The sequence below is a fragment of the Mustela lutreola genome, chromosome 3, assembly GCF_030435805.1.
Source record: "Mustela lutreola isolate mMusLut2 chromosome 3, mMusLut2.pri, whole genome shotgun sequence".
NCBI lineage: Eukaryota > Metazoa > Chordata > Mammalia > Carnivora > Mustelidae > Mustela > Mustela lutreola.
In genome coordinates this window covers 3,636,473-3,650,837 of record NC_081292.1, presented here as the reverse complement: position 1 = coordinate 3,650,837, position 14,365 = coordinate 3,636,473, and the positions used below count along the sequence as shown (strand labels likewise).

General features: G+C 57.8%; 1 protein-coding gene across 2 annotated transcripts in view; it reads right to left on the bottom strand.

Annotated features, from left to right (window-relative positions):
- TRAPPC9 (trafficking protein particle complex subunit 9) overlaps positions 1-14,365 on the bottom strand; it is a 483,860-nt gene that overhangs the window by 84,411 nt on the left and 385,084 nt on the right. For both annotated transcript variants that reach the window (XM_059165548.1, XM_059165549.1), the window contains one exon: positions 13,102-13,193. In XM_059165548.1, the coding sequence (XP_059021531.1) occupies positions 13,102-13,193 (92 nt within the window). The remainder of the gene's footprint in view (positions 1-13,101; positions 13,194-14,365) is intronic.

Here is a 14,365-nt window from a genome sequence, read left to right as displayed (position 1 = left end):
CACAGCAGCTGGGGAGTGTCCCCCAGGAGTCAGGAGCAGGGCACAGGGTCCCTCTGGCCATCTGCACCTCCCAGCTAGAGGTGAAGGCCCTGTCCCGTCAGGAAAATGACATGGGTGCTGTGGGCTGCCCGTGAGCCGCTCCCACACAGCCTGTGGCGGGGGGGCATGGCCAGCCCCTGCGATGGTGCGAGGGGCCCGAGTGACCTGCCCCGAGGGCCCCTGCCTCTCAGCGTCCTCAACCGGCCACCGAACACACAGCTGTCCCAAGGGAGGGAGGCCTGGCCATCTCAGAACTGCTCCCAAAAGGCTACATTCAAATAGATCCACACACAATGGCACCGAACCATCACGGCCCGTGGGGCAGGTACGCTGTGACTGGGCCTCACTGTGAAAGTGAAAAGGAAGAAATGGTGAAAACAAGTTTCCTGGAGGTGAGGTAATGAAATCCAGTTCTACTCACCGCAAGGAGCCCTTCTTTAAAGAGCAGAGAGTCGGGCTGTGAGGGCTTCCTGGCCTTCCCCAGGCTCGTGCGTGAGATCGGCGGGGGGCGGCAGCCACAGCACGGGGGAGGGGCCGTGCCCCCCAGCTCTGCAGCCCGCCCTGAGGTCTCCGCTGTCCCCAGAGCCTGGAGCCTTCTCAGGCCCCTGCAAGCTCCGCCCCCCGGGGCCTCCTTTGCCCAGAGCTGGGGTCGGGGGGTCCGAAGGCAGCTCTCGCGCTCCCGCGTGGCATTCACCCGCTTCAAGAACTGCGGCTTCGCCAAGATTCGTAATGAGCTTTGCAACTGATTTACATCTTCCCTGCGCTCTGTCGTCAGATGTTTGTAAGCAGTGGACAGCTGGGAAGGCCCTGGAAGGAACGGCGGCTGCCCGGGGAGGGGGTGGGGAGGGACGCGTGTGGGAGCCCATGCCGCTGTGATCATCACCTGTCACACGACCCGCACCGGGAGGGCCCTGAATGCCGAAGGATGATGCACGGAACCTTCTGGAAGCACCAGGAGTTCTGCCCAGCAGAGCCAGTGAGCAGAGCCGCAATCCGGATCTGCTCATGTGGGCACACAGACCAGAACACGGCTGCCGCTGCCTCACCCCTCCAGCACGCTGCCCGCAGCCCCCCTCGCAGCCCTGGCTCAGCCTGCTGTCTCCCTAGGACGCTCTCCTGTTCCTGCGGAACTTCTAGCCCAAATCTGAGCCCTCGCTCACACACTGCTTCCTCTATGAGTTCTCTCTGCTCAGCCCCACACGAGGTACCGAAGGCGTCACCCGTCTGCAACGCCACACCAGGGATGCGTGTTCCAACCCTAGAGGGGCTGGAACCGTGTCATCTCCCCTGCCCTGTCCCCCAGTGCCTGGCCCCCGTGAAGTATAGGAAGGGACCCTGACTTGAACAGAGATGCCCCAGGTGGAGCTGGAAGGCTTCCTTGAGGGCTGGTTCTCGGCACAGGGGAGCGTCCTTACGCCCTGCCTTCCTCGATCGTCAAGTCCATCCTGTTTCCAGTTTTAGTAGCAGCACGCGACACTGCTCACTGTCCTAACGACCCACAGAGACAGGTAGTGAAAGCAGGGCTCTCCGGTGCTTACCGAGCAAAGCTGCGTTTCTGCACACACAGCGCACACTCCAGGGGTGGAAAGGGCGTGTGGGTGCCGGCAACAGTGTGCGACGGGCTCCAGAAAGGAGGGAGATGAGCCCTTCCTCATAAGGACAGCGTGGCGGGTCCCGTGTCTGAAGCAGGCCACCACCAAGCAGAGACCATTCTGCCTGCAGCTCTCGTTCTTGCGCCCGGAGAGCAGGTACCGACGCTAGCTCTGTCCCCATGCAGCCAGCAAGGTGCCCGAGCTGCTGAGGACACAGCCTTCCAGAAATTACGTACCATGTCAGCGTGTGTCCAGAGTCTCATGCAAAACGCCCTTCCAGGGGCTGGGAAGCCAGAGGACGGATGGATTCGGGCCCCAGGAAGGTCACAGAGCACAAAACCCGCAGTTGAGCAAGTGCCACCAGAGTGGGAAGAGACTCGGGGAGGGTGGCGGGGAGGGCCTGTGCGCGGGAGCTCGGGAACCTCGGCTGCGAGGGGCCGGGGTACAGGAGCGCCGGCTGAGCGGGCGGGGAGGGGCGAGCCCTGGGCAAGCCGGCAGGCAGCTCTGGCTTGCTGCTTCACATCTCCGCAGCGGGTGGTGACCCAGAAGCCTTGGCCCACAGCCCTCTACTTCCTCCTGCTGTTGTCACCACCTGCCCCCTTCCCAGCCCCGCCCCCTCCGACCTCCACTGCGGAGCGGCCTGTTCTCCGGGGGACCCACCCACTCCGGTGCCGGGATGGTCTCGTGCCCCCGCACGCGGGCCGACCTCTGTCCTGCACTGCAGAACCACAGGCCCCCCGCCTGCCAGATGCCAGTTGCGTGCAGGTGTGCCCCGACACGGGGACAGGCCTGTGCTGACTCGTCTGTACTGCCATCCGTTGAGGTGGCAAGGGAAGTAAAATCGGCAAAGGAAGACAAATGCGCTCAAACCCTGCGAACACAATCCGGGCCAGAAACCCCTGCGGCTGGGGGACGAGCCTTCCTCCTACCACAGGCAACCCGCCTCTGCCCTGCCCCTGACCCCGTCCTGCCCACACGGGGCCCTTCAGTAATTCCCTCATGGGTACGCACTGAGAACCTTCCATCTGACCGGCACGGCACTTAACCACCTCCGCTCGTGCCGGAACTCCCCGCCACAGAGCTCTCCTTGGAACGGAATCTGCCTCTGTCTTGACCATATTCCTCCCTCCCTTCCTCCTTCCAGTGAATTCTGACCAAGGCCAAGTTTGCTCTGTGCTCAGTGCCATAGGGAAGTCTCCGTATCCTCAGATGTCCCAGATCTGCGGACATTGCCCCATTCCCCGACGTGATCTCACTTCCCGCTTCGTGGAGAAAGCACAGGCCACCGGGAGACCCCAGCATCTGCCTGCAACAAAGTCCATGCCCCGACGGTAACTAGATTCCTCTAGAGCCTTCATCGCCTGCAGAAGCAGGGACACAGCCTCCTCCTCACACCAGGGCCTCCTGGAAAAGGCGGTCAGCTCCCTGGGGACCCAGGCTCTGAGCCTCTCCTGCGTGCTACTGTGTCCCCAGCCCCAAACACAAGGAGGTTCTGACAATCCTGGTGACACGCTCATGGCCGTCCAGTAAGTCAGGACTGGCGCTAAGGGCTGAGGCCCAAACCCAGGTCCTTCCATCACACCGGGCGACACTGCCTTCGGTGTTCCTACCAGCCACCTCCTTGTCCCCCGTTTCTGGCCCAGAGCTCCAGAATCAAGTGCTGAAGGCACAGAGGGCAGGAGACCCACAGGTTCTTGCTGACGGGCCTGCAGCCCACCCTGGCCACCCACCGGACAAGGCCGCCACAAACCAGCCTAACAGCCCGCAGGTCTTGGGAACCACGTAGCTCACGGCAGCGCGGGCCTTGGCAGCGGGCAGGGCCGGGCTTGTGGCACCTTCTGTGGCTGCACCTCTGTTCCTGCTGTCAAGACACACGTACAGAGAGAAGGGTGGGTCCCCGTGAGCACCCCTCCTAGACCAGAGAGGTGTAGGGGTGCCTGGAGTCCTATAGCACATAGACGCCTCATGGCTCTGAGCCCTGGGTTCCCAACGTGACAGAGTGGACGGGCTCTCGCCGACCTCGCCATCCAGCCCACGGCTACCGCGTCACCATGGCGCTCTGCTCTCACCCTCTTGCATGGCACGTTCTTCATAGAGAACCAGCGATGAACCCTGGACATACCAGGGTGAAGAGTCGGTAGGAAGGGGTCAACTCTCTAGAAAAGGGAATGCCGAACCTCGCCGGCACGCAGCTTTGCTGCTAGCCCCTCAGAGGCATCCCCAGCCCAAGACAGCGATCCCCACCGCTGTGTCCGAGCACATCTCCCTCCGGGGAGCGCAATGGCACAGAGGCCACGTGCTTGGCTGGTTCAGGCCCCCCCGCGGAGACCGGGACCAGGTTCTGCAGGCGAAACCACAAACCCACACTCACGATGGAGGGGGAGGGAAGGTTAGGTGGGGGGGAGACACCAGGCGCTTGACCCCCAGGGCTGAGCTCCCGTGGTCAGCTATGATTTTGTAAATGTGCATTTTTCGGCTCCACCCGGAGGACTCCCGCGGCCTGCAGGGAGAGGAGGCGGACCCGCTACAAGCCGAGGAGCCCGTCCTCGGGTGTAACTGCCGTCTGCGGGAGCAGGGGCTCCGCGGCTGCTTCTCTCCAGCAGCTGAGCGGCATCAACAGACCAGGGGGGACTCGCCAGCGAAGGGCCTTGGGGAGAAGGAAGGGTGTTGTCGGAAGCTGCCCGAGGAAGGTCAGGAGGCTGCGTCTTTGAAGTTGGCTTCGCTGTTCGAGGTCTGGCTTCAAAGTGGCCCGGAGGCCAGCGCCTCGTTAAGGATCGCTTCCTTCTCGGGTCCGCAAACGGGAAGGAGCTATTTTTCCCCAAACCTCGGTACTGCAGCCGAAGCTGACCCACATTCGCTTCCAGACATTCTTACTTCCCATGAAATGAAACAGCTTCATTCCAAACACTTTCCTCTGAGCATGTGCTCTGTGTTTCTTTAGCACACGCAGAACAACACGGTTAAGACAAACACTGAAGGTAAAGCACGGCAAGGCCGATGCCCTACCCCTGCGAGGCGGGGGCCTAGGAACAGGGGCAGGTCAGGGGGAAGCCGCCGGGGTCCGGTCCGCCAGCATGGGAACCCGGCGTGCCATGCAGGAGGCAAGTCAACCTTGAGGCCCGCTCACACGGGGACCCCATGAGAGCGCTCGGCCCGGAGTGTCTCCCTGCACAGAACGCCTCCGGCAAGACTGTCATTGGAGGCACAAGAGAATGAACCCCAGAACAGGAGGCCTGAGCCAAGGTCACTCAGATGTGGAAGCCACAGCTTCTCCATCCAGACCACGCAGACCTGATGGCTCTCAGCTGGGGTGGGGACGGCTCAGACACAAGTGCCTGTGAGTGACATCACCTGAGTGAGACTGTCAGGCCACCTGGCCTGCCTGGCCCCCCACCGGCTCAGCTACGCCCACCTCGAGCGAGCACAGCCCATTCTCCTCCCCCAGCTGGTGGGCAGCCCCGTGTGCAGCAGCTCCGGGAAAATGGCCCAGATCCCGCCGACTTCAATGGTGTCCGATGCGGGGCAAGTTGTCAAATGTGAGCTTCTCTGCTGGCCAAAGGGGAAATGGCTCTGCCTCTGGAGGGTTCCCAAATGCTAGCCCCAGAGGCTACAGGGAGGGCTAGAGGCTGCCCCCTAACCCCCGTCTCCAGACCATCCAACGCCCCCAGGGCCCCACTGAGATGCGGCCACGTGAGGATGGCCCTTTCTGCCGGCCGGTCCTCCTCCCGCAACCCAGTTTGCCGGCCTGACTTGGTCTCGTCTGGGCCAGGAAACCCCCACGGCAGGGACAAGGGACCTCCCCAACCTCCCGGCAGGTGCCAGGAGCAAGGACGCCCCCTCCGCTGACCAGGAAGCTCCCGACACCCCGCCTGAGGCCAGGAGCCCGGAGGCCAAGCCCTGCTCCCGTCTCAGCAGACAAAACTACTGGCAAAGTACCCCGTGGCTCATCTTGTGGCTCATCTTTTCCACGAGAAAGAGCCGCAGGAGTTGAGCTTAACAGCAAGCTGTGGAGCCAGCAAGGGACAAGGCTCCCAAGTCCCCTTCAGCTCTGAGTCCCATGCCTGCCTGCACCCAGCACTGGCCCTCCTGATGCTCCTCCCTGCGATAAAGGAACCGGTATGCGTGAGGAAAGCTGCTGCCCGTGGCCTCGCCTCCACAGAAGGGGTGTACAGGGCGCCCCAGGAGAAGCACCTCCCACAGCAATAGGCTCCCCGTCCTCTGCAGGGGAAGCCCCAGGCAGATCTGCGCCTTGAGCATGGCCTGAGGGCAGTGACGCGCCAGGCCCTAGTGGGACTCAGCCTGTGTGGGGCAGAGCCAACATCAGGAGCCAGAGAGCAGGGCAGGCACGGCACCTGCTCCCCATTCCGGCATCCGGGTCAGGCCTGTTCTGAACGCGCCCTCGACTTCCACGCCTGCAGAAGATGCTTCCTCCTTTGCAAAAGGCTGAGGGGGCAAACTCGTCAATGCAGAGGAGGGAGGACCACCCCAACCACCACTGCACATACCCCGGGCTCCCCGTCACCTGAGCAGCCTTGGTTTGAAGGCTGCCGCTAAAAATATGCACACGACCAAGGAGCCTGGGAGGGGCCTGTCTGAGCTCGGCCACAGGCCTGGTGCTCCCACAGATTCAGATGAGGGGCCACAGCCACTTTGCTTTGCCCAGGACTGCCAGAAAGCCCTGTGCTTCCCAGCCAGGACTCAATCATCAGAGGCCCGGGGACAGTGTCACCTGCTGGTGGGACCCTAAATGCCGTGCCTACCCTGAGCAGCCATCAGTCCAGGCTCCGCCCCTCTGCACAGGGCACATGGGGCCTGCATTTGAGCTACTGAAGGACAAGTCTTCTTCCCCTAAAAATGCCTTGTAGGGTCCCCGGAGAAAAGCAGGTCGTACATAGACACATTTTTTCCCAGGCTGGCTGCTGATCCTCACAGCCGTCTCCGGGGCTTACACCAAGACAGTTGCTAAGGTCGCAGAGTCCACGGGGAGGTGGAGGTGGGGGAGCTGGGGCCACAGTCCGGGAGGAGCTGGCACTGCTGGTCTCCCTCCCCAAGGCTGAGCATGGGGATGGCCCCGGTGTACTGCTATCCCCTACGCTTCTCCATGCGACTGGGCACCACCTCGCGTCAGATATCGGCAGGTGTCCTTGCTCCCTTCCCTGTGGAAGCCACACTGTGCTCACTGGAGCTCAGCAGGCCCAAGGCCCGGGCGTGAGTTCTCAGGGAGCAGCTGCAGGAGCCCAGCTGCGCAACAGGGACTTGGAGGCCTGGAGCAGACCTGGCCGGGAGACCTTGGGCGAGTCACCTCACCTGGCTGGCTGCCCCGGGGTTGCCATTTGTAAAACAGGGACAGTGTCCCCCAGCAGGGCCCTTGCAAGGCTCTGACGCAACACGGACATGGAAGGCCTTCACCCGCGGCGCACAGGGTGCACGGGCCCCCACCCCCAGGGACTGAGGACGTGGGTGCTGGTGTTGGGCGCGCTCTCCCACAAAGTGGGAAGCTAGAGAGGCAGACTGAAATGCCCCTCCTGGCTTTAGCACAACCCGGATCCTGAAATTCACCGTCTTATTTAAGGTGCAGCAAACACCTAGGGCAATGCAGCAGAGTCCACGCCCCGTGGCTGGCCCTAGACAGTGAGCCAATGCCAGCTCTGTGACTCCTCGGCCAGAGACTGCACAGCCCCTGGCCCCACCTCTGTGTGTGTGTGTGTTGGGGGTCACTCTGCCCGCAGGCCCAGCAGGTGTGGGCAAGGTAGGCGGCAGAGGGTGAGCCTGTGAGCCCTGAGGTGCTGAGCACCAGCACCAGCACTGCCTCCCCATCGTCCCTCCGCCAGGAGCTTTCTCACCACAGCACTGGAAAGATCCCCAGTTCTGGTACTGGAGCAAAAATTCTAGGCAGATGGCAAGGGCTTTGGATGCCAAGTCCAGTATAACTAACATTCGTGGCCTCCAACCTGGGTGGGGGCGGGTCATGGACCCCGTCCCCCAGGGGCCTGCCCCATGTACTGGTGACAAGGGTGACACATGCCGGTAGCTGTTCCCCTCGGTGAAGCACTCTTGGTGTCCACAAGCCAGGGGGAGTGGCAGACACCAGCAGTGTGGGATGCTGAAAACAGTATCAACAGGTCCAAGACATGGTCACACCACAGAACCCTTGTCTGTAGGAAATGCCTATCAGTGAATCTGGGGATGATGGCGGATTGGGCCACTTACTCTAAAATGGTGCAGGAAAAACTCTCACTACCGCCTCTGAACTGTTCTGCAAGTCTGGGCACAATTACAAAATTACCTCTTTCTTTTTCTTTCAACAGGGGTGTTGTGCCGTGGAATGTCTGGTTAGAAGTCATCACAGCCAGGCCTGAAATTCAGCTGTGGGCCACTAGCTCGCTGTGGGATCCTGGGAAGTGTGATGTGATGGGAGAGATGTGGATTTCAAGATTTCGAGACTGGGACACTTTGCCACTCACAGGCTGAATGGTTCGCACATGCTTTCCATTTCCTCTGACCTGAAACACAGGAATAACACTACCCACTTCAGAGACGCCATGAGGACTACCTCATCTGTGCCTTTGGCGATGTTTATTCAGGAGGCACTAAATGTTCCGGTTACCGATCTGGAAATACAGTGAAGAACAGATCCTTCCTCAATGGGGCGGATAGCCTGGCAGGCATGGAGAGACGCACAAGGACAAAAAGCTGCGTATATAATGAGCTCTCAGAGAATGGTAAGGACCACGAGCAAGAATACAGCAGGTAAGGCCTTAGAAGGTGGTGGTGGGGGGGGTGGTCAGACAAGAGAAGTAGGAGATTTTAGGAAGAAAGTGGCAGAAGAATAAAATCATCACAGAAAACAAAACAAAGACCACAAAAGTCAAGATAAAAGGCTGTAAAAACAAAATGTGTAACAGAATGTAGAGAAAAGACCAACATACGTGCCATATCAGGGAAGGCAAATGGCCTACACTCATCTACTAATGCAACACACTCTACAGTTGGATCACAACCCAAGTTCAACTCCAGGCTTCATCTAAGAGAACCGCATGGGGAAAAAAGGAAATCTGAAATGTTTAAGATAGAATGATAGGCAAAGGCACACCAGCCAAACAAGATGCAAGCAGGGTCGAGAGTTACAGTATCAGACGAAGCAACAAACACAGAAGGAGACAGAGAAGGGTACTTCAGAATGAGCGCAAGGGGGACATCTATGCACCAAGGATGACCCATACTCATGCTGCATGAACTACAGGACACAGGGCCACCAAGTAAATGGACAGAAGTCCCCTCAGGCTAAAGAGAACCCGCAGACCAGTGGGGGTAATTCACCTCTGAAAGTCTATGGCGGGTCAAATAAGTGAGGTTCCTAAAGACCTCAGCAATGTAATCAATGAGGGGAGGTTAACAGATACATTTTGTAACTCACCATATTTAAAACAAGGCATATGCCGTCCTTTTAAATGTCTGTGAAGTGGTCACACAAAATGACAAAGAAACCTTGGTAAACTCTCGGAGGTGAAAATATCACTAAACTGATTACAAGGCCATTACATTAGAAAGCCAGAATGAATGCAGGAAACAAAACAAAACAAAACATGTAGATTTTAAACAACTCTTGGGACAAAAAACTAAAATTGCAAAATTCCTAAAAAAATCATCCATGAAAGTGTTAAATATCAGAACACAGGAACACAGGTAATGCAGTAATTGCAGGAAAATTCATAGTCTTAAATAATTATAGAAACAGTAGGAAATTTTAAGTAAATAGATTAAATATCCAGCTAATTCAGAGAGGACAATTAACATGGTGAGCCCCCATAAAGCAGAAAGAAGATGGGGACAGAATTAGAGAGAAGAGATGAGATGAGATGAGATGAGATGAGAACCGACCATCGGAGTCAACCATATACTAGCCAGCCAAATCAAGAAAGAGAAGAGGAAACAAAATTATAGAAAAGAAACAGAAGTGGAGAAATGACTCCAGGAGAAGAGGCAGTCAGATATCATTGGAAATTTGATTTTTAGAAAATTTACCCTTTCTGAAGTTCTATAAAAATATGAAAGCTGGGATGCCTGGGTGGCTCAGCCCATTAAGTGTCTGCCTTTGGCTCAGGTCATGATCCCAGGGTCCTGGGATCAAGCCCTCCATCAGGCTCCGTCCTCAGCGGAGAGCCTGCTTCTCCCTCCAGCTTCCACTTCCCCTTGTGCTCTTTCTCATTCTTTCTCTCGACGTCTCTAACAAATAAATAAGCAAAATCTTTTAAAAAATAAATAAAAATCAGAAAGCTATTCCACAGGCACAGAGTTCTGACTTTGCAAGACCGAAAAGGTAGAGATCGGCTGTGCAACAAAATGAATACAGTTAACATGGCCGGGCTGTATGGTCAGGATGGCTCATTTATGTGTTTTTATCACAATTTTAAATAAAGAAACAAGAGAGAAAAACAAGAGAGAAATAAAGTGAGTTCCTCTGTCCATTGGAGTGGCCGGGGGCTGCGGGGGTCGCTGCGTGCCAGTCGGTGTGGAGAGGAGAAGTGGAGATTCTGGGGTGCATCCAAGGGCACGAGGGGACAGGGGCAGGGCTGGGGCAAGGCCTGAAGGCCTGGGATGGGACCCCAGGTCAGCGTAGTTGGGGCTGCGGCTTCCCATGTGCCTCTCGTCTCCAGCTGGGAACTGTCCTGTGAACTGGTGGGGTGCAGGCTGCCCCTCTGGTCAGGAGGACAAGGCAAGTTGCAGAGCCCAGCATGCTCCTCGACCATCTGTCTAGGGGCTGGTTCCAGTCCCTTCCATCGGTACCGGTCGTGGTGACTAATGAGGCTGAACTGATTCCAGGGTCCCCGTGCGTCCTTCTACCACTGCTTCTACCACAGCTTTCGTAGCTTCCTAGGTACATCAGTGATGGGCTGTGCTTTCCTGGACTGCCCGCAAAGGCATATTAAGTGTTGGCTACATTACATGGGGGCATTTTTCCGTGCACACCCGCCAGTCAGCATCCCCCGAGCCCTGCTGTAAGCTCTGGCCCTGAGCTGTGGTGAGCAGGCCATGTGCGCGCACACGAGGGTGGCAGGTCTAGGAAGCAGCAGACACATGAGACGGCTGTGGGGACACCCGCTGCCCTACCTCGGGGAGCAGCACGCCCTCACATGTGGGGAGCAGGACACAGTGTCCAGCCCACGCAAGTCTGGGAGGTCCTCACCGCTATTCCCCGTTTATAAAGTAGGAAATATTCAGGAGTTTCTGTTCCCTAAGGTTACATGGAAAATGTGGATTTTTGGACTAAGGGTTTTGTCCATTCATTCCGTAGATACGTGTCTCCTGACTCTGCTCCGTGCCGGACACTGTCCCAGGTGCTGGGGACCCACATGTGAGTTAAACTCCAGTCCTGCCTTCCAGACGCGCCCGGTCTGATGCAGGTGGTGGTCCCTTAGCAGACCACGAGCATGCAGCCTTATGTGTGCCAGGTAGGAGCCCATGCAAGCCAGTGTGTGTGTGTGATTTACGCAACAATGAACATCTCAGAACAACCAAGACCTCCAAGAGCAGCACAAGGGCTAAGCTACCTTGCATCCGCTGGATGAAATTATTACGTGGCCTCTAACAGCACGCACGAGACATGCCCATAACATGAGGAATCCTTGTGTTGTGTCAAGTAAGGGGGGAAGAAAGGGCACCAAACACAAACCTGGCATGAACACGTCTACGGACAAAATTTGAATTTTGAGGGCAGCAAAAAGGCTTAGAAGTACACGAAAATTCAGTGAAATAGAGGTTCTCTAGGGGAGTGGGAAAGGGTGATTCTTCTCTCTCCAACTTTTCTGATTTTCCACAGCGAGAATATATTACTTTGATCAAGTGACCTGGTGGAAAGGTCAAGATTCCAGTGTGAGGGCATCTGCCGTTGAACCTGGATGGATCACCTCCCAGTGGGGCAGGTGCTGGACAGAATCCCTGACCCAGCTGAGCCGCAGCGTCCTCCTCTGGAGAAGGACAGGCACAGTGTGCAGAGGCATCAGAAGTGACAACATGAGGCAGCTCACGCCCTCCCAGTAAGGCCTCTGGGCACAAATGTCTCGAGGGTCCTAGGATTATTTTTTTTAAAGCCACGTACCCCTCCAGGAAAATGTTATTAACCCCTGTGTCATCAACCAATATACCAGCATGCCCAATATACCAGCATGCTGTAGGACAGCAGACCCAAATGCTGTTAACAAAGAGAAGAGCTAAATGCCCATAAAGACTCCAGCGCATATGCAGGGCCTCCTGCTGGGCTCTGCAGGGAGTCTGGACCCTCCTGGGCTCACCCCAGGGGGTGGCTGCCACTGACTGTCCGGCCTCGGGGAAGTTCTTCTGAGGACAGAATGCGGGAACACATGGTTTATTTTATTTTGTTGCATGGGTCTTGGGCCTGTGCCAGCCCTGGAGGCGGGAGGATCTGGGCGTCTGACCCTGCTCGGCTGTCCACATCTGGGGGACGTAGCTAGCCATACCTGAGAGCTAGGACACTCCAACCCAGGCAAGTGTCTGGAGGCCCAGAAAAGCCTCCAGAGGCGCAAACACTGACCCCAGAGACGCCCCCCCCCTTCCTTCCAGCCCAAGTGTGGTCCCCTCGGTGCTGCCGCATCGGCCACTCACGGGACTCCTGCCGGGCTTCATGCAAAGGAGCAGGGAGACCGGCGGGGAATGGGGTCTCCCATGTGGCAAGGGGGTCCCACAAACTGACGGAAAGCAGGGTAAGGCCTGCAGAAGGACCCATGGCCCTGGGACAATTCCCCTGTGTTTGTCGCGCACAGAAGGGAGAGGATACACTAAGGAACCAGAGGAAAGACTTGACACTGATTTACAGTGACACCTGGGGTAAAACACAGCTGACTGCCGGCATCAGACCCAAAGCAGAGGAGATACTGAAATGACTTCCAGAAAGTAACACAGCCTTCCCTTCAACGACTGCACGCTTGCTTTGTTGCTCAACAAGATACTTCTGCGGGTCTCAGGAAGGCGCAGAGCAGGGCCCACGCTGCCGTGCGATGGGCAGCAGACACTGGGCTGCACGGGTCTGGCTGCTCGCCGCAGGGAGCGCTCCCGGCTGAGGACCGAGGTCAGGCGCTTACCAAGCACGTGCTCCTCCGTGCCGACCCCGTGAGAGGCTGTCGGAGCTCCTCCAGCGAGGAGGCCGCCCCCTGGGCTTCCTCCCCACCACCCACTCCAGGTCCAGACATACAGGCAGAAGGCACGGCGCGGGGACCAGGGCACTGGCTGCCAAGGACCATGTCAGACTCTGCCACGGCTGGAAGGTGAGGGCGTCTCGGCACCCACCACCAGGTGTGCATCTGAGGCTGCTGCCGGGGTGCGCCTGAAGGGCCATGCTCAGGGCAGACGCAGACCTGCCCCGGCCACCCCAGCCGGCCCCGCCGCCCCCGCTGCCCCAGCCACCCGCGGGAGAAGGCGCGTGCCCGGCCCGAGACGACGCGCGCGTACTCACCCCACTGCAAGGGGGCCAGCTGCAGGTGCTCCAAGACCAGCTGGTTCAGGAGGCCTTCCACGCTCGCCTCCCCTGTGCGCTTGAGAGAGGGGTGAGGGCTGGTCAAGGAAAACTCGGCTCCCACTGGGCCCCGGGGGCAGGGGGAGGTCTTCTGGAAGCTTCTACAGATGCCCGGACAGCAAACCTCCCACAGCAGGTCTAGGACCCCTCCTCCCAAATGAAGTCTAACCCACCACTGAGACCTGAGCTGGGCGTGGAAAACAGGCACGTGAACATGCCCGGCGCCCCCCTCCCTCAACCCTAATCAGGTAAACCGTGCTACTGCCACTGTCGCATAAAGAAGGGGAAGCCGTCGGGACGATTTTCATCCAGCAGGAGTTCTTGGGCGGGGGGAGGCAGGTGGAAATACAAGAAACGGAAGTTGGCTTTTCCTTAATAAAATATGGCTCATTGCTCCATGTAACCAAATACATTTCTGGACATGTGTCGGCTCCGTGCTGGCTTCACATCTGTCGTGTTACACATCTTGATGTAATTACACATATTATTACGAATGGGCTCACTTAGGCAGGTTCATAATGGAGGAAGTCACAGTCTCTCAGCAAGTATCAGCGGATGAAGAAACTGGGTTTAGAAATGCAGAAAACAGATGTCTCCTGGGCACTAATATTAAACAGTCAATGTGGCTCTCAGAAACAGATCTGCAAGCCTCTTTCCCTTTCCCTACATAAATTAAGGCCACAGAATTTAAGTAGCCATCCAAGGGAAGAATTTAGTCCCTGACATTCTTCCCCGATTAGGAAAGTGAGGAGGAAACCTGCTTCTTTCTGCCTTTAGCAAGTTAACTGCATTCAACGAGCACACGGCGTGTCTGACCCACACAGGGAAGGAGACACGAGAAGGACACGGAACGGCTCACACACAAACTTGAACCCGAGGGGCCTCCTCCTGGCGAGGATGACGGCCGGGAACGGGGGCCCGCACTCACCAAGCCCGAGGACAGCTGTATGGGGATGAAGCCGTGTGGGCAGAGTAGCTCAGGGCTAAGGCTGGGGGCACAGGGCCCCAGGGGAATGGGGACCAGAGGCCCTAGTCTCTCAGGCATGGGGCAGGGTGGATACAGGATCACAGGGGGCTCTGTGGAGTGTGGGCACGGCCCCCAAACATCCAGGCAAGCTAGCGAGGGCAGGGCCGGCCGCAGAGCACAGTGACCTGCTAGAATCCCTGCCCCCCCTGCACCCCAAAGTCCTTCTTGGCTCTTTTG